The 20,519-nt window shown below is 41.8% G+C and overlaps 1 protein-coding gene across 1 annotated transcript in view; it reads left to right on the plus strand.

Annotated features, from left to right (window-relative positions):
• Positions 1 to 20,519, plus strand: part of shank2a (SH3 and multiple ankyrin repeat domains 2a) — a 272,504-nt gene that overhangs the window by 218,752 nt on the left and 33,233 nt on the right. Inside the window, exons 4-8 of the mRNA XM_051656205.1 lie at positions 7,010 to 7,145; positions 7,356 to 7,436; positions 9,246 to 9,352; positions 9,504 to 9,616; positions 9,808 to 12,084. Coding sequence (XP_051512165.1) covers positions 7,010 to 7,145; positions 7,356 to 7,436; positions 9,246 to 9,352; positions 9,504 to 9,616; positions 9,808 to 12,084 — 2,714 coding nt within the window. The remainder of the gene's footprint in view (positions 1 to 7,009; positions 7,146 to 7,355; positions 7,437 to 9,245; positions 9,353 to 9,503; positions 9,617 to 9,807; positions 12,085 to 20,519) is intronic.

Raw genomic sequence — 20,519 nt, forward strand, 5'->3', positions numbered from 1 at the left:
ACGCCATTGGCCGCTTCTTTAACCTATCATGCAATTGACCACTGATATACTTTCATGTGATTGGCTGCCGCTGTAATCTATCACACTATCAGTCTGTGTAGTGTAGTATCAGTCATTTGTGCATCCGGTGAGAGTTGAGGCAGTTTGACATGAATAAAACCCTACACAATGTCAACATCTTACATTTATATTTTATACATTTGTATACTTATACTGAGGTGGCAGATGGGGTGGCTTTGTCTTTTCTAAGGGTGGCATTTACCATTCTTAGGGTAGCCCCCCCGGTAGATCCACCCCTGGGTGAAATGTACAGAGTATTCTAGAAATCTTACAAACTTGACATTCTGTTTAACTATGTGAATGCAATCATTCAAAGATTATATTTTTAAGACACTAAGTGAAGTTGGTAAGCAGAAATGGTTCAGAAATGAGTCTTCTCTTTAGATACACTGGCTCCTCTGACTTAGTCACATGATTCTCAGAACTCCAAACAATTCCTGAAATTACACCAATAGACAGAACACAACATAGGCTATCTTATTTCTCAAGGATGATTGAGACCAGATGGGACAAAGGCCTTATCCAGCTGGAACTAAATAGAACAATACGTCCAAACGCAACAGAGCAAGTTAGGCAGAAATATACTTTTAGTGATGAATGCAAAGAATCTATTCATATCAGAAATTAATTTAAAAAATTTTTTTTTAATAAATACAAAAATGACCTGTAACATAAATGAATAAATGCACATGATTAAAAATTCTTTCATTACCTTTTGATTATAACAATTACTTTTGAATGTATTCAATTCATCATAAGACTGAAGAGACGGGTAAATCCATCCCTTCAAAAGCCTTAAAGGAAATCATGTAAAAGTTAAATATGAATAAATGACTTATTTATGTATATGAAGCACACATACACCTTAAAGATTCTATATATAAGATTGACAACAAGCGTTTGAAATGGGTACTGTAGTCCAAATTCAAAATATTGGAGAGTTGTCTGCCCCGCCCCAGACTTGAAGCTCATGCGGGTTGCCAGAATGTTGACATGCAATTTAGCCAACTCAGCATCTGTTTTAATGGATTTCTGGGCTTTAAGCTGTCTCCATCTTCCAAAGGCATCTCCAATATTTATCCTTGTTTTGCTATGCATCTTGTCATGGTGATTTTTAGATGGATGGCGAGGCTTTTTTAGGTCGGGTGGAATCTGTTATCTCTGATCCAGTTCGTTTGCTGGCTTCCATGCAGCACACAGTATTGTTTGCCTGCAAACTTGTTCAAATCTGGCAACCCGGCAGTGTCGAAATACTATTGGTGAGTGGGCAGTGGGCAGGATCACACAGACCAAAACATAAACAGAAATTCCGGCCTGGAATGGAAACTTCAAAGTAGAATATACTGGCTGTAGCATTGTTATCGGAGAAGCCAGTATTTCAACTTGGCATGTTTCCTAATTCTCTAATGACATATTATGGTCATTTTATGATTTAGTACAGTAAAAAAATTACAAAAAGCACCTTTAAGAAGTATGACAATTTATATGACAATTAATCATAATCATGAAAGCCCTAAAACAGAAAATTAATCGTCAGAATCTCAAATATTTGTTTGACAATTAATCGTCAGCCAAATTTCATAATTGTGACAGCCCTAGTCTGCTATGTAAACGTGCTAGACAGACATCCAGCAGTTTTTTCAATGCTGTGTTTTTAGACGCTATGTAAGGTGAAAAGATCGTCAAATTTTAAAAGTGCTGTTATACATGTTCCGCTGTGTCTAGCTTTTTTAGCACAAGAACGGGGTCGACAAGAACGGCCCTTGAACAGTGCATTTTAAAACACTCTGTCAAGTTGACAGGAGTTAAGTATCGAAAATCGTGTTCCCTATCTGTCACTTACTCGACGTTGGTGTCGATGTAGTGACACTAGGGGTCACTCTTGGGAGCCCGAGACACCTCTGGTCTTTGATAAAAGGCCAATGAAAATTGGCGAGTGGTATTTGCATGCCACTCCCCTGAACATACGGGTATAAAAGGAGCTGGTATGCAACCACTTATTCAGATTTTCTCTTCGGAGCCGAACGGTCATGCTCACTGTGCTGAATACTACTGTTCATTCACCTCTGCGTTCATTCACCTCTTTCACGTCTTGATCCTTCCTCGACACAGACCCTTCCTGCGGTTCGCATTCGAGGGTCAGGCGTATCAGTACAAAGTCCTCCCTTTCGGCCTGTCCCTGTCTCCTCGCGTCTTTACGAAGATCGCAGAGGCTGCCCTTGCCCCGTTAAGGGAGGTGGGCATTCGCATTCTCAACTATCTCGACGACTGGCTAATCTTAGCTCACTCTCGAGACGTGTTGTGCGCACACAGTGACCTGGTGCTCTCACATCTCAGCCGACTAGGGCTTCGGGTCAACTGGGAAAAGAGCAAGCTCCTCCTGGTTCAGAGCATCTCTTTTCTCGGTTTGGAGTTGGACTCAGTCTCCTTGACAGTGCGCCTTACGAACGATCGTGCCCAGTCGGTGCTGGCCTGTTTGAAGGCATTCAACAGAAAACAGCGGTTCCACTGAAACTTTTTCAGAGGCTCTTGGGGCATATGGCATCCTCGGCGGTGGCCACCCCGCATAGGGTTGATGCATATGAGGCCGCTTCAGCACTGGCTCCAGACTCGAGTCCCGAGATGGGCATGGCACCACGGGACACCGCGTGGCCATTACGTCGGTCTGTCACCATCTTTTCAGCCCTTGGACCGACCTCTCGTTTCTACAAGCAGGTGTTTCTCTAGAACTGGTCCCCAGGCGCGTCGTGGTCACGACAGATGCCTCCAAAATGGGCTGGGGCGCCGTTTGCAACGGGCACGCAGCCACTGGCCTCTGGACGGGTCCGCGTCTGCGTTGGCACATCAACTGCCTCGAGTTGTTGGCAAGTCTGCTCGCCCTGCGGAGGTTTCGGCCGTTGATCCAGGGCAAGCACGTGTTAGTTCAGACAGACAACACGACAATGGTAGCATATGTCAACCACCAAGGTGGTTTGCGCTCTCGTTGTATGTCACAACTCGCCCGCCGTCTCCTCCTCTGGAGTCAGCAGCACCTCAAGTTGCTGCAAGCCACTCACATCCCGGGCAACCTCAACACTACGGCGGATGCGCTGTCACAACAGGTTACCCTCAGGGGAGAGTGGAGACTCCACCTTCAGGTGGTCCAGCTGATTTGGAGTCAATTCGACAGGCACAGGTGCACCTGTTCGCCTCCCAAGAATCCTCCCCACTGCCCGCTCTGGTATGCCCTGACCGAGGCCTCCCTCGGCATAGACGTGCTGGCACACAGCTGGCCCCCTGGCATTCGCAAATATGCATTTTCCCCCAGTGAGCCTGCTTGCACAGACCCTGTGCAAGGTCAGGGAGGACGAAGAGAAGGTCGTCCTGGTAAGCACCCTACTGGCCCGCCCAGACGTGGTGCTCGGACCTCACGCTCCTCGCGACAGCTCCCCCCCTGGCAAAATTCCCCTGAGGAAGGACCTTCTTTCTCAGGGAAGGGGCACCATCCGGCACCCGGGCCCAGACCTCTGGAATCTCCATGTCTGGCCCCTGGACGGGGCGCGGAATACCTAAGCTGTCTCCCACCTGCGATGGTAGACATGATCACTCAGGCTAGGGCTCCCTCTACGAGGTGCCTGTATGCCTTTTAGTGGCGTCTGTTCGCTAAGTGGTGTTCTTCCCGTCGGGAAGACCCCCAGAGATGCGCAGTCAGATCAGTGCTTTCCTTCCTGCAAGAGAGGTTGGAAGGGAGGCTGTCCCCTTCCACCTTGAAGGTGTACATTGCTGCCATAGCAGCACACCACGACGCAGTCGACGTTAAGTCCTTAGGGAAGCATGATCTGATCATCAGGTTCCTAAGAGGCACCAGGAGGCTGAATCCCACCAGGCCACGCCTCGTTCCCTCAGCGGACCTCTGTAGTTCTTCAGGGTCTACAGAGAGCCCCCTTTGAGCCTTTGCAGTCAGTCGAGCTTAAGGCACTCTCCTTGAAGACTGCCCTCCTGACTGCGCTCACTTCCATCAAGAGGGTAGGTGACCTGCAAGCGTTTCACTGTCAGCGAAACGTGCCTGGAGTTCGGTCCAGGTTACTCTCACGTGATCCTGAGACCCTGACCAGGCTATGTGCCCAAGGTTCCCACCACCCCTTTAGGGACTAGGTGGTGAACCTGCAAGTGCTGCCCCAGGAGGAGGCAGACCCAGCCCTGTCGTCGCTGTGTCCGGTGCATGCTTTACGCATCTATTTGGATCGCACGCAGAGCTTTAGAATTTCTGAGCAGCTCTTTGTCTGCTTTTGGTGCACAGCGGAAAGGAAGCGCTGTCTCCAAGCAGATGATCGCCCACTGGCTCATTGACGCCATAATTATGGCATATCTTGCCCAAAACATGCCGCCCCCGGTAGGGCTACGAGCCCATTCTACCCGTGGTGTAGCGGCTTCTTGGGCCTAGGCCAGAGGTGCCTCTCTAACAGACATTTGCAGAGCAGCGGGCTGGGCAACACCCAACACCTTTGCAAGGTTCTACAAACTCCGGGTGGAGTCGGTTTCGTCCCAGGTAGTGACACGCAACTTAAGCGGATAAGCCCAGGATAGCCGGCCGGGTGTATCCCTTGCACATAGCACCTTCCACCTCCTTTTGAGCTGAAGACATGCGCTGTTAATTCCCAGTAGTGTTCACAAAATTTGTTCCCTGGTTGACTTCCTTGGGCAGAGCCCCTCTGCCCCAGTCTCCATGTTGTAGTAACTCCTCCCCCATTGGGCAGGATCTACCTTGAAGGCTCTCCACATGGTTGGAAAGACCATGTGACGTATTCTTCCACTTAAATATCCCCCCCTCTCTTGGGGCGAGGTGTGGTCTCCGCGGTGTCCTCCCCTTGGGAGGGACACCCCCCGACTAGACCTGGCAGCCCAGTCGGATAATCCCCCTTCTCTTTTAGGGAGTGGAAAAAGAGAAGGGGAAAAGAGGCCACGACTGGGTTAAGCTTGTCTCTATCTTTGGGTAGTCGACTTGTCCCCAAAAGGGGCCGTTCGACACTCATAACTGTGTTGGGGGAGGTTACGTGTCAACCTGGTGTGCTGGCTATGAGGCATACAGCAAGTCTGTCCGCCACACACCGCCAGTTCACGTAACACAGTTCAGCCTTGTGGCTTTTTGTATAGGGACCCCTAGTGTCACTACATTGACACCAACGTCGAGTGAGTGACAGATAGGGAATGTCATGGTTACTTGTGTAACCTCCGTTTCCTGAAGGAGGGAACGAGACGTTGGTCCCTCCTGCCACAATGCTGAACTACCCGCTGAAATGTCCGGACCTTATATCGGCTCCTCAGCGTAAAACCTGAATGAGTGGTTGCATACCAGCTCCTTTTATACCCGTATGTTCGGGGGAGTGGCACGCAAATACCACTTGCCAATTTTCATTGGCCTTTTATCAAAGACCAGAGGTGTCTCGGGCTCCCAAGAGTGACCCCTATTGTCACTACATCGACACCAACGTCTCGTTCCCTCCATCAGGGAACAGAGGTTACACCAGTAACCATGACGTTTCTGTTGCTCTCCGTCACCATCTGTTTCTTTTATAATTTTACATTTTTACTTGGCTCTAGTCTTTACACTGCAAAATTTGGCAAAGAAGCTGCACCTGTTGCCACATAAATGTATTTAGACATCAATTGCAATCATAAGCGGCTCATGACCACAGATATAGGCGGGGCAGATCTTGCTTGCTTGTTAGGACCAAGTTGTTTGATGGCCAATTTGTCTTGATTTTGCAATAGAAACGACACACTGTTATACACGCATTCAACGATAGCGCTCGCCATGTTCGCAATCTGTCACACTGCTGGCATGCACTAATGCTAAACTTACCTTTGGTTTGGCACTTCGTTGTGGGCACATTTATTTCTGCCCCAATGAGTCTCAGTGGCCGGTACATGCACACAAACATGGGCCGTGTCCGTGGGTCGAGAAAATCTGAGTCGCGCGGACTGTGCTGATGACTAAATTTGCATCACGCATACTGTACGCAGAGCGATCAGCAATGTGGACAACTGAAGTATACTCAGGCCTTTAGATCTATATCAAATAAAGTGTTATGGAGGTTTCAGCTAAATTAGGTTTTTATAGAATAAAATCTTTGTGACGAGGAGGAGGACGGGGCAAGGCCGTGACTACACACACCCAGCCCCCAAACGGGCTAATCAGCCGAGGAGAGGGATAAAGGCAGCTGGATGCAGCAGTTCAGGAGAGAGAGAGCCACAAGCAGCTGCCATGTGTGCTTTGTGCTTTGTCTTTGTTTTAATTTTCATTAAATATTACTTTGATGGTTCGTCCGGTTCCCGCCTCCTCTTTTCCCATTTTAACCCTGTTACAAACTTATACTAGGCCTGCTTTTAAATACATATGTCAGCATTTCAAACACATTACGGGTTAACAAATTACATATTTGCAATTTAAAGTATGGATCTATGTGTTCAAATGGATGAATATTTAGGTGGGGCTCTGCCCATATGGACGGGCCACGTCTGATTGCAGTAACGGAAAATGATGTATCATCCCCTCTAATTGTTTTGACACCAGAGGCACACAGCTACGGTTGCCAGATATTGAATCCCGGAATCACTATATTGTACGTCTAAATCATTGTATTTTCATTCTCCAGTGTCTATCATTAAAACTTTTGGTGTCTGCTGTCCAATTGTTTTTAATTTTTTTTTTTGCCAAGAGATTTTTTTTCTTTCACATCTACCTTATTTTGTGGTAATTATGAGAGAAGAATTTCAAGTAGTCTAACAAAATTTTAAAAAGTAACTATTATAAATATGGGTTTTTGAAAATGTAACTGAATACAGGGTTGAACACAGTTCAATTTTGGATCCTGAATACAAAATCCTGAAGACAAAACACTGTATTCCAACCGAACCCTGCCCCTACATCACGTCCTGATCACAGTGTATGTTTGAATTTGTTTTACAGGTAAATCATGAAAATGTGGTGAAGGTGGGTCACCGGCAGGTCGTGAACATGATCAGACAGGGAGGAAACTGCCTCGTTATTAAGGTAGTGACAGTGAGCAGGAGTGTCGACCCAGATTACAAAGCCCGTAAAAAAGGTACCAGTAGCCTCTAGAGGAATCACACAACACTTCAATTAATTACACGTAATGGAAGAGCCCTGAAATTTAGTCGAGCACAACAGTATAAGCAATACAGCATTTCAGACAGGGTCAAGCACTGGTCTTGCTCATACAGTGAGGTTATGTGGAAGCACTTGTGATGGTGGATAAATAGTATACTGACAGACATATCCTGTGTTGATGTAGCTCCTCCTCCTCCAAAGAGAGCACCAACAACTGCACTGTCAACGCGCACTAAATCCATGGCATTGGAAATGGAACAATTAGGTAAGCATTACTATTAGGGTACAACTGGTCTAAAGGCTCCCCGGAGTAAAAGGCACATTTCAAAGAGCCCCCAATCAGACAATATGTAAACATACAGCATGCAAACGAGTTGATATAGAAATAATAAAAATGTTTTTTATTTTCAAATCATTATTAAAATGCTTTCACATCTTCACACTATCTAGGCAATTTGTAGATCTATTTGTGATGATAGATGTGAGTGCCAGGTTGCAAAAAGATGCATATAAGGGGATATGTTCCCCCAGGATTTTTTTTTCTTTCAAAAACATCACTGAAGCTTCATTTCTGGTGACTTTGGAGCAGCATTTTTACATTTTATTGAATATATTGTGTAGCATTCATGTAACTATGGGTTGCAGAGGATCACTATGAGACTTTTTTAATGACACAGCACTAGTTGAAGGTTCTCAAATGTACCTTAAAAAAAATTAGCCTGCTGTAACATGTTATAGTGACTGTAGCCGATAATAATACTATGGTAATGTTTTGGTACTTTTGGTACTTTAATGACATGTCCAAAAGCCATGGTAACACAATGGTACTTTTTACAATCTAATTTTTTATTTTATACAAACCAAGATTGCATCTATGAGTCACTGGATGAATATCATGAGTGAGGATACATTTGTTTGCTTGTTTTTATTTTACTGGAACGGATAGCGAGCTGCAGCAAAGTGGAGCATGTAGTATGGTACATACTATCCAATGACACTTTTCAATTTCAAAATCACTCATTATAACGTACAACAAATGGAAACTCCTGCTCAAGAACTGGAGATGTTTCCTTTGTGTTAGAAACATCCCTGATGCAAGCTATTTCAAAACAGACCACAGCAAAAATGGTAATGACATGTCCCACCAGTCCCCACCGTAAATGCTTTATGTATGATGACCGTAGGGCCGCCACCAGATCTGTAGACACTTTAAGTCAATTTGAACACTTCTTAAATGTCTCTATTCAGTATTTCATCCCAAATTAAGTAAATAAGGGTCAGGACAAAGTGTTAAAGAATCAGAGCTCTGGCAAGTAAGCTTGAGTGGATTCCTTGTTCCACTAACATTTTCTTGAAGAATTGTTTTTGACTCTTGATGTAAGCAGTGACAGAGCTAAATCCTTTAATAGAAGGTGTTGAAAAGTTGATGTAGTTTCTTCACATTCTGTGACTATGCTAACACTGCTTTATCCTTGCTTTGGAATCCAGCAGCGACAAAAACATATATTTAAATGAGGTATTTGCAATAGAATTGCTTACTTTGTGAAAAATAGCAAGATGAAGATATCCATTAGTTTTAATATAAGATCTTTTGTTGCCTATATTTTCACAATTGCTTAAAACTGGGAAAGAGGTTGAAGAACTCTCTGGGATCAGGCCAAGTTTCTGGATGAGTCGCTCCTATCTTCAGACAGCCACAACATTTAGCCATAGTACTCTACATTGGTTCTGAAAATGTTCTCTGTTATATACAAAAATGCAGGCACTAAGAAGATTCAACTTTTAGTTAAATTGTTTAAAATTGTATTAAAGTTTGTATACCATTAAAAGTGATCATTAACAAGACTACAATAAAATGTCTTTTAAATAATGTTCTTTTGAATTTTTGCTTTATTAGCAAGCACCACTAATTATTCACTATAGAGCTTGCTTGGCTTTGTTTGGCTTGTTTCTTTTTTACCCTTTATAATACTTAGTCAATTGTGGTATTGTTGCAGTTTGGAGAACGGATGACTGTTTATTAACTGTGTTAGTAATTACTCGACACTTAGGTAGATAATACTGACCTTTACAGATAAAGTGGGTGAGACGGTGCAGTCACAGAAGCCAAGGCATGATAAAGCCACAGTGGACAAAGTTCCCTCAATCAAGCCCAGCCCCACAAAATCTGTGGATTTTAATGTGAGTTGCACCTTTTGTCTCTTGAAGTCATCTTGAATCCTAAAACTAACCTTGAGCACAAATGTTTTTATTATAAACATGATATATAATTATATATAAAAACTATTTATATGTGCATTTTGAGCTCTAAACAATATATATGTGATTGCAGACCATGGAAAAGCAGGGAGTAACTGTAGTTCCCCATACTGTTCCTGGAAGATCCCATGGGAGCTACATTGGTGTGCCAAAAGGCACCATGAGAAGACAAAAACCCATTGGTAAACATCTGCATGCTGCCTTCCCCTTTCAGATTAACAGTCTATAGTTGAAAATATTAAAGTGTGTCAATGTAATAACACAGATCAGTTAGATCTATGGAAACCTCTTTTCTTACTGTGGCACCAAATTTGGTCTTGCCCTCAACTTACATAGTTTGTCAGACTAACATGTTACATGATTGTTTTCCAATGAATTGCAGAAGATGAGAAGACATTCTTGATACCTCCACTGCCCAAGTTTACCAGAAGCCTCTCTATGCCTGATATATCTGAGGATATTCCCCCACCTCCAGGCATCTCTCCTCCATCCCCACCTAACAACATCAGTGCTCTCATTAAACAAAGATATGAGCCCAACCACTCCATTTACACACAGACCTCAACAGGCAAGGGGCATACTCTGTACAGAGAGCAGCTAGGGTACCACCGGCAGAACTCTGAACAATATGACTTTCAGAATGCTTCAGTAATGCAGCAAAACATGTGTGCACATAACAAGGCCTCTGTCCCAGAGAACCCATACTCAGAAGTAGGTACCAAACCTTTGTATGTCCCAGCAAAACCAGCCCGCAGGAAGGGTGTGCTGGTAAAGCAGCCTAATGTTGAGGATAGCCCAGAGAAAACCTGCTCAATCTTGATACCGACAATTATTGTGAAAGAGCCTTCAACTAGCAGTAGTGGCAAAAGCAGCCAAGGGAGTAGCATAGAAATTGAGACTACCACCTCTGACCAACCAGCCCAACTTTGCCCTGAGGACAGTCTTGTGGTGAGCAACCTCTTTTCAGCTGCAATTGCAGGAGCAGTACGTGACCGGGAGAAGCGACTTAAAGTATGCAGGAACTCTCCAGCCCTCTTGTCAATGGATCTTGGAGACAAAGACTCATCTGTCCCAACCCCCCATTTGCGACAAACTATGTCCATAGATGAAGGCATGATTGGTAATGATAAGAGTTTACAAAAGGTTTTGTCTCCACCCACAACTGTATTAGGAGTCCAACAAAGTGGAGGTGGGGGCAACACAACTGACTTTAATATCTCTGAACTAAGAAATGAGCCCCTTATTACACACACAGAGAGCTGTCACAACGTGACAGGTCCCATCAGCCTTCCTGCATCAAAAACATACAGTCTCAATGATCGAGGTTTCAGTAAACACCCAGTGACAGGAAAGATGCAGGACAACTTAGCTCTGGGTCCAGCTGCCAGTGATAGAGCTATGAATGAGCAAGTTCAACCCCCTCTTCCTCCAGCTCACAAAGCAGACCTAAACCAGCCACTCTTCATAGACACCAAGCTACGGTCCAGTATTGAAGCCAACTTCGCTGCAGCAGCTACAGTAGATCAACAAAACGAATGTGGTGGTTTGTTTAGACAACCAACAGAGTCCAATCACGACACAGAGAAAGCAAACAAATGTAGTCACCCCGAGCAGATGAAGAACATCCGTAACACAATGCAACAGAAGTCAGCAGGGCTTCTCATGTTCCACACAGTGGATAAGACCAAAGCAAATTTGAACAGTCAGTCTGATGGGTTAAAGCAAGCAGAGTCACTTACTTTGGACAGAGAAAATGCAAAACTCCCAGCCCCCAACTCTGAGCCACCTCCCCTGTCTCATTCAAGGAATGTCACCTTTTCCACCTCAGTGGAGGAGCCTGTCAAGTTTCCCTTCTGCATACCTCCTCCCCCATTGACCTTATTGGATATTGAGGAGGAGTTGGACTTGGCAGAACCCTTACCGCCACCTCTGGAGTTTGCCAATAGCATTGATATTCCTGAGGATCATCTAGCAGAGATTCTGAACCAGAAAAAGAATAGTATAACAGGAGGTCCTTTACCTCTTTATCACTCCAATGCCTCCATGTCTGGCGTTGCTGAGTCCAAGTGTCTTTCAGGTCTCATAAATTGCATGCTTTCTCACAGCTATCTTCCACCACCTCCAGAGAGGTTTGAGCTGGTCACAGATTTAAGCATTGAGGAAGTAGACAGTCGAAGCAGTGGGGATCCTCACTTTGAGGCCACCAGTACAATTTCTACAGTGTCCAGTATCTCTGCTCTTTCATCAGAGGTAACTGAGGCCCTGGACACATGTGTAGTCTATACAAACAAACAGACTCTTTCGGTGGCCCGACCGCCTGTTCCACAAAAGCCAAAAAAGTCTATAATCAACAAAAGCAATGCTCTTTACAGAGACACGTTGATAAAGGAGAGCATAGAGTCCTTCAGACAGCTACCGCCAGCCCCTCCACCACCTCTGGGTTGTGTACCACAACCTGAGCCTCACAAAACACTGGCTCATCGAGACTCTAAACTGTGGGAGGAACCCCATGAGCTCCAGAATCCCTTATCCAACCCACATCGTAAAGCCGATGTGATCAGTGAGCTCAGCTCCAAACTACAGCAAATGAACAAAGATAGATTTCCGAAACAGGAAGGGTCTTTCGACTCAGGATCCAGATCCACTGGATCAAGGTGAGCTGCACCATTTGCTTAACTAGTAACAGCTTAGCCTGTTTCATGTTTCATTAATATGGTAGGCAATGTACATGTACGTTTAAGCATGGAAGATGTAATCACAATGGTCACAATAGTTAAGTCAAGTAATTTTTATTAGTATAGCACTTTTCTCAACACACATTGTTTCAAAGCAGCTTTACAGAAAATGATTCTGTAACAGAAAATGAAGCTGTAATATCTGTAAAGTCTTAAAATCATCATTGTGATGATGTTGATGAAAAACATGATTGTTGATTATGCCTTAAAATATTATTTGTCTTTAGACACAAAACTCCATAAGATGTTAGTTAATGGAGAAAATTAACCTTGGGGGGAGCCAGTTCCCCTCTGGCAGCATGAATATAATGCCGATCAGTTATCTACATGTACTGTAAGTCATGGTTTAAATTAGTAAACTGAGTAGATTTTGGTAGCCAATGTTAACTTAATCAACTGAAAGATTAATGACTAAAAGGCTTTGAAGATTATCTTAAATTGACTGCAGAAGTGCACATAGATGCATTGTCCTTTGTTATTTGGCTGATGAAGGTTTTAGTTGGCATTTATTTATTGTCTATGTCAGTGGTTCCCAACCCTGTTCCTGGAGGCCAACACTGCATATTTTGTATATCTCCCTTTTCTGACACACGCAATTCAGGTCTTGGTCTCCACTAATTAACTGATGAGTTGAATCAGGTGTGTTTGATCAAAATGTGTAGTGTTGGGGGGGGGGGGGCTCCAGGAACAGGATAGGGAACAACTGGTCTATGTATTCCAGTTTAAGAGAGTGTAGTCCACCCTATGATGATGCAGAGGGTGGTCAGTGAGGTGCATTGCAGTCCGGCTAGAAGCTTGTGGCAGTTCATTTCTTTGAAGTCCATCCTAAGTTTGAGGTTCAGGCCAGTGAAGTGACCCATGACTTACAGATTGGAGTTCTTCTGTGAAGTCCATAGTAGTAGACTGAAGTGATGTTTAGCTGGCATAGGCTGCAGTTAGTAGTCATCACTCAGCGACATATAGTGGTGGGAGTGGGGCATCAGGCAGGACAGGAGCTGGATCTGACAGGCTCTGGTAACCTCAGGATATGTATCCCGAGTATGAGACAGGAAAATGAATAAAATACAGGTGCATCTCAATAAATTAGAATGTCGTGGAAAAGTTCATTTATTTCAATAATTCAACTCAAATTGTGAAACTCGTGTATTAAATAAATTCAGTGCACACAGACTGAAGTAGTTTAAGTCTTTGGTTCTTTTAATTGTGATGATTTTGGCTCACATTTAACAAAAACCCACCAATTCACTATCTCAAACAATTAGAATACATCATAAGACCAATAAAAAAAACATTTTTAGTGAATTGTTGGCCTTCTGGAAAGTATGTTAATTTACTGTATATGTACTCAATACTTGGTAGGGGCTCCTTTTGCTTTAATTACTGCCTCAATTTGGCGTGGCATGGAGGTGATCAGTTTGTGGCACTGCCGAGGTGGTATGGAAGCCCAGGTTTCTTTGACAGTGGCCTTCAGCTCATCTGCATTTATTGGTCTCTTGTTTCTCATTTTCCTCTTGACATACCCCATAGATTCTCTATGGGGTTCAGTTCTGGTGAGTTTGCTGGCCAGTCAAGTACACCAACACCATGGTCATTTAACCAACTTTTGGTGCTTTTGGCAGTGTGGGCAGGTGCCAAATCCTGCTGGAAAATGAAATCAGCATCTTTAAAAAGCTGGTCAGCAGAAGGAAGCATGAAGTGCTCCAAAATGTCTTGGTAAACGGGTGCAATGACTTTGGTTTTCAAAAAACACAATGGACCAACACCAGCAGATGACATTGCACCCCAAATCATCACAGACTGTGGAAACTTAACACTGGACTTCAAGCAACTTGGGCTATGAGCTTCTTCACCCTTCCTCCAGACTCTAGGACCTTGGTTTCCAAATGAAATACAAAACTTGCTCTCATCTGAAAAGAGGACTTTGGACCACTGGGCAACAGTCCAGTTCTTCTTCTCCTTAGCCCAGGTAAGATGCCTCTGACATTGTCTGTGGTTCAGGAGTGGCTTAACAAGAGGAATACAACAACTGTAGCCAAATTCCTTGACACGTCTGTGTGTGGTGGCTCTTGATGCCTTGACCCCAGCCTCAGTCCATTCCTTGTGAAGTTCACCCAAATTCTTGAATCGATTTTGCTTGACAATCCTCATAAGGCTGCGGTTCTCTCGGTTGATTGTGCATCTTTTTCTACCACACTTTTTCCTTCCACTCAACTTTCTGTTAACATGCTTGGATACAGCACTCTGTGAACAGCCAGCTTCTTTGGCAATGAATGTTTGTGGCTTACCCTCCTTGTGAAGGGTGTCAATGATTGTCTTCTGGACAACTGTCAGATCAGCAGTCTTCCCCATGATTGTGTAGCCTAGTGAACCAAACTGAGAGACCATTTTGAAGGCTCAGGAAACCTTTGCAGGTGTTTTGAGCTGATTAGCTGATTGGCATGTCACCATATTCTAATTTTTTGAGATAGTGAATTGGTGGGTTTTTGTTAAATGTGAGCCAAAATCATCACAATTAAAAGAACCAAAGACTTAAACTACTTCAGTCTGTGTGCATTGAATTTATTTAATACACGAGTTTCACAATTTGAGTTGAATTACTGAAATAAATGAACTTTTCCACGACATTCTAATTTATTGAGATGCACCTGTAATATTAGCGTAAATGTTATTCACTCTAAAGCAGAGTTTTAGAATATGAGGAGTGTTTCCGGTTCCTGCAGACCTGACTAATGCAGCATAACTATGAGTTGAGGGATACATTAGGTATTTGCCTGGCTGAAGAGATGTTTAGCTGGCATAGGCTGCAGTTAGTAGTCATCACTCAGTGACACATAGTAGTTGGAGTGGGACATCTGGCAGGACAGGAGCTGGATCTTGCAGGCTCTGGTAACCTCAGGATATGTATCCCGAGAATGAGACAGGAAAACAAATAGAATAATATTAGTGTAAATGCCATTCACTTTAAAGCAGAGTTACAGAATATGAGAAGTGTTTCCGGTTCCTGAAGACCTGACTAAAGCAGCATAACTTTGAGTTGAGGGATAAATTAGATGTATGCCTGGCTGAAGAGATGAGTATTTAGTCTAGATTTAAACTGAGAGAGTGTGTCTGAGTACCTGACAATGCTAGGAAGACTGTTCCATAGATTAAGAGCCAAACAGGAAAATGATCGACCTCCTTTTGTGGATTTTGATATTCTAGGTATTATTAACAGGCCGGAATTTTGCGATCATATTGAACTTGATGTATTATAGCATGATGGAAAGTTACTTAAGTACTATTTGACATTTTATTTGACATAAGATATACTGTATATAGATGCCGATTTAACATCACCTTCTGAAGCAGTTACAGTTTAAACAAAGTATTTTTAGAACTGAATCTGGAGTCAACCTCATCACCTCAAACACTTTGGGAGACAACTAAATGTTTTATTAGGGGGGAATCCACATCATTTGCATCACATATAAGTTAATTGAGAACGACAAGAATAACAGAATTAGAAAATGAAATTGTCCAAATTTAATCAGAACAAAAATTACGATATTGAAGTCAGAAGCACATAACTTTCAGCTCTCAAATTAGAATAATATTTCTCAGGTCAAAAGCTGAATTTATTATACAGTACATCGCAGTGTACTAGAGTAACTTACTATTCCCAGGCGGAAAGCTCAAGTAGACTTCTGGCTGCTAAACTGAAATAGAAATTATTTATAAAAAATGACTTGCTGTAAATATGTGCGCACCGTCCGGACACTCTTGACTGTGCGTACACACTCTTTTACTGGTGTGTGTGAATTGGCGACTCCAGCTGGACAAATAATGAACTGAACAGACTGATTATAAACACTGATTTTCATTGAATTCACATTTAGAATAAAAAAGTATGTAGTTAAGCGCTTGAAGCAGAAGTAATCATTATCAAGCCAATAGTAGGCTATATTATTTTTATGTAACTAAATTGTCAAAACAGAATTTAAGACTTTTAGGATTTCATTTCAGGCCTCCTCCTCTAAACAATGCAAGTGAATGTACTCCATTTTTTGATGATCCAAAATGCATATTTAGGGTGCATCAAAATAATCCACATGACTCCAGTCTACAAATAAAGTTCTTCTGAATGCAAATGATTGATTATTTTTAGAAACAAAACAATACTTATATACTTTTTAACTACAAATGTTCACTTCCGTACATCTCTGTGATGCGTGCTCATGAGAGGGATGACGTAAGCTCGTTGGTAAAGTCACGTGTCACGTGGAGGAGTCAGGAAGCGCATCATTGTTTACAAGAGACACTTGTGCCGTTCACAAACCAAAACAGTCCAAAACAATTTAAAAACAATATAAAATCCACCCCTTCAAAAGCCTTAAAGGAAATCATGTAAAAGTTAAATATGAATAAATGACTTATTAATGTATATGAAGCACACATACACCTTAAAGATTCTATATATAAGATTGACAACAAGCATTTGAAATGGGTACTGCAGTCCAAATTCAGAATACTGGAGAGTTGTCTGCCCCGCCCCAGACTCGAAGCTCATGCGAGTTGCCAGAATGTTGACATGCAAATTAGCCAACTCAGCATCCAGTTTAAAGGATTTCTGGGCTTTAAGCTGTCTCCATCTTCCAAAGGCATCTCCAATATTTATCCTGGTTTTACTAGGCATCTGGTCATGGTGATTTTTAGATGGATGCCGAGGCTATTTAGGTCAGGTGGAATCTGTTATCTCTGATCCAGTTTGTTTGCTGGCTTCCATGCAGCACGCAGTGTTATTTGCCTGCAAACTCTGGAAACCTGGCAGTGTCGAAATACTATTGGTGAGTGGGCAGTGGGCGGGATCACACAGGCCAAAACATAAACAGAAATTCCAGCCCGGAATGGAAACTTCAAAGTAGAATATACTGGCTGTAGCATTGTAATCAACCTGACTCCTCCTCCATGTGACGTATGACCTTACCAACGAGCTTACGTCATCTCATCCCTCTCATGAGCGCACGTCACAGAGATGTACGGAAGCAAACATTTGTAGTTAAAAAGTATATAAGTATTGTTTTGTTTCTAAAAATAATCAATCGTTTGCATTCAGAAGAACTTTATTTGTCGACTGGAGTTGTATGGATTATTTTGATGCACCCTAAATATGCATTTTGGATCATCAAAAAATGGAGTACATTCACTTGCATTGTTTAAAGGAGGAGGCCTGAAATGAAATCCTAAAAGTCTTAAATTCTGTTTTGATGAAGAAAGAAACTCAGATACATCTTGGATGGCCTGAGGGTGAGTAAATTATCAGCAAATTTTCATTTTTGGGTGAACTATTCCTTTAAATGGCTCGGTAAAACAGACAGTAGCTATAAGACAAACAGCTGTTTTTTTTTGTTTTTTTTTACATTTTTTTTTTTTTTTATATAAAACACTTCAAATATAAAATCTTAGTAATCTCGTGATATCAGACAATGCTGCACAAAGAATTTTAATAATTTCCGTTTTGTTTCCAGTACTAAATATTTAACTTCTCATTAAAAACATCCTTAAAATTATTTAAAAGTTTTTCTGAGAAGCAAAACTGATTAGGTTATATTTATGTCTGCAAAGATAAAACATTTTGCCAAAGGATATTCAAGATATAATCTTTGAAAACAAGATTTCATATCTTAATAAATAATGTTTCTTTATGGTGCAGCATCTAATCTTTGGGCACATGTGACATTTACAGTCTTATCTCTTATAATACAGTTTCGCGTACCGTTAAACACAGTAATCATGTGTCTGGATGGTGAAATGCATATGGTAATTGTATGCAGATTAGGATATGCATAGTAAAAACAGGCATTGAACATTCCATATATGGTTATTTTGGGGAGGACACGGGATGGGGAATGAATCATGCATGTACGCACAATCTTCCGCTAGCTGGGATTTATTAAGAAAACTATGCACAGGTTCTGGCGTACATACAGTTTTATAAATCAGAATTTTTTTGTGTGTACACAAAAAATGACTTTTTTGCTTATGCACACTTTTAGGAAGAAATCTAAGCAGAGTTTTATACATGAGGCCCCTGGTCTTGATGGGCTCCTACCAGTTATTTTTTTTAATCTAGGATCTCATTGGCCCACTTTTTTTTTAAATGTTAACTTTGCATTAGAAAATGGCTTATTTCATAGAGACCAGAATACTTCACTTATATAAGTCTCACTTAAAAAATGTAAATCCCCTCGGAATGTAAGTTACAGACCCCGATCCTTAATTTAAACTGAATTGAAACTATTTGCAAAAGTCCTTGTTATTTTGAGGAACTACGGTCTTTGACTACAAAGTTTATTTGGAATAGTAAGAAACCTCACGTCAAGTTTCAAACACTCCAGCATCCCAAATCCTCAGTACCTGATTATAAATTGTATTACTGGTCTTTTAAAATGAAAGCATTACAAATTTGGTGTGATAGCACATATGTCACTCTGTGGCACCTAACTGAGCAAGAACTTGTGAAGCCTCATATACTGGAGGACATATTGTTTTCTGGTATAAAATTAAAAGCTGCACCTAAAATGTTTTGATCAATTATAGCCAACTCCATACATGTATGGTTTGCAGTTCAGAAGCATATGGGTTGTTGTCTTAAATTTTGTGATAATTCTCCATTATGGTTTAATTATAACCTGTTACAAAACTCGAGACCATTTGATAACTCCTCCTGGGCAACTGAAGTTCTATTAATACTTCTAGGTTTATACAATGAGAAAAGATTACTTTTATTTCAAGACCTTAAAAACAGTAAAATCTCTCTGGTTTCTCTTGGTTTCTCTGCTTATAATTGAGATCCTCAATTTGTGCTCATGGTGTCCCATGTCCCCTTACCATCTCATCCTTCATGGGTATGGATCAGCCCTCAAACTATCTCTTCTGGGCTTGTGTCCAGGATTTACAACAAAGGTATTACAAAGAACTGCAAAACAGTTATAGCATATTGTTTGGTCCAATATATTCACAGCTTCAAAGAACCCGGACACCAGCTTATTCGCTACAGATTTGTCCATAAAAGCTATACCTCTCCAAATAAGCGGTTCTGATTGAAGCTTACTAATAGCCCAAATTGCACGCAATGTAATCAGAACTCCATAGATCCATATTTACATATTTTCTGGGACTGTCCCCTGGTGTCACAATTTTGGTCCCAGGTAGCATCCTTTTTTTGTAATGAGATTTTTCAATGCACAATTTCCAAACTTCTTGTTTTGTTTTTATTTCTTGATGGTTCCTCCATAAATTTCAGATTGTCTCATAAAAAGCTTATATTTTCAGGATTAACTGCAGCAAAAAATACCATAATTAGTTCTTGGTTTCACCAAGGGCTCTTTCCATACAGGACTGGCTAAATAGTAACAGACATACAGCTTCAATAGATTGTCCATTAGCAATAATACACAAAGCATAGCCTTTGTAGAAGCATGGGATAGTCTAATTTCTTGTCTGCTTAACCCTCCCCCTCTTTTGTAACCATGTGACAAGAACAGTTCTAATAACATATTGATTGACTTGAGAATTCCATATTGTGTCATTTATCAATGCTAATGTAAAGTGGATTGTATTCTAATTCCATATGTATGTGTGGATAGATGAATGTACATTCAATTCCCATCCATTAATTGGCTGTATCACTCCACTCTCTCCTCTCCACCAACAGCTGGTGTGTGGTGAGCATACTGGCGCACTATGGCTGCCGTTGCATCATTCGGGTGGATGCTGCACACTGGTGGTGGTTGAGGAGAGTTCCTTGTTCACTATGTTCTTTGAGTGAAGTATCAGAAAAGTGCGGTATAAATGTAACATTCATTCATTCAATATATGTCTTTTTATTTTTTTTAAGGCTTTGGCAGTACAGGTTGTTTGGTATATAGTTACCCCTTCTTTTTCCTTTTTTGTTTTTTTTTTTGTCATGTATATGGTTCATTTTTTTTGTATGATTCATCTGAATTTTATTTCCTCATGCAAAGTGGGTATACAATCTCATCCTATTTCAGCACTGTGTAGGATTAGAAAAAATATAGTAAAAAATAAAATGTGCAACCTTTAGAGAGATGGCTGGGGCTGAGATGGCTGGTATACAGTAAATGAGCTAAGAGTCTGCATGTCTTGTAAGAGTCCGCATCTGCATATTCTCAGCTGTCATTCTGATGACCACTCTGAGTAGAATTTAACACCTCTCAGCAAGGAAACCCCCACTTCCAGATATGGAGTCAAAGTAAGTTATAACGACCAAATGGGCAAGGCGTGACAGTTGAGAACAGTAGAAAGTCTATAACCTATCAACAGAACACATACATTCATCCACTGATTTAGAGCCA

Source organism: Myxocyprinus asiaticus, chromosome 26 (genome assembly GCF_019703515.2).
Source record: "Myxocyprinus asiaticus isolate MX2 ecotype Aquarium Trade chromosome 26, UBuf_Myxa_2, whole genome shotgun sequence".
Lineage (NCBI taxonomy): Eukaryota > Metazoa > Chordata > Actinopteri > Cypriniformes > Catostomidae > Myxocyprinus > Myxocyprinus asiaticus.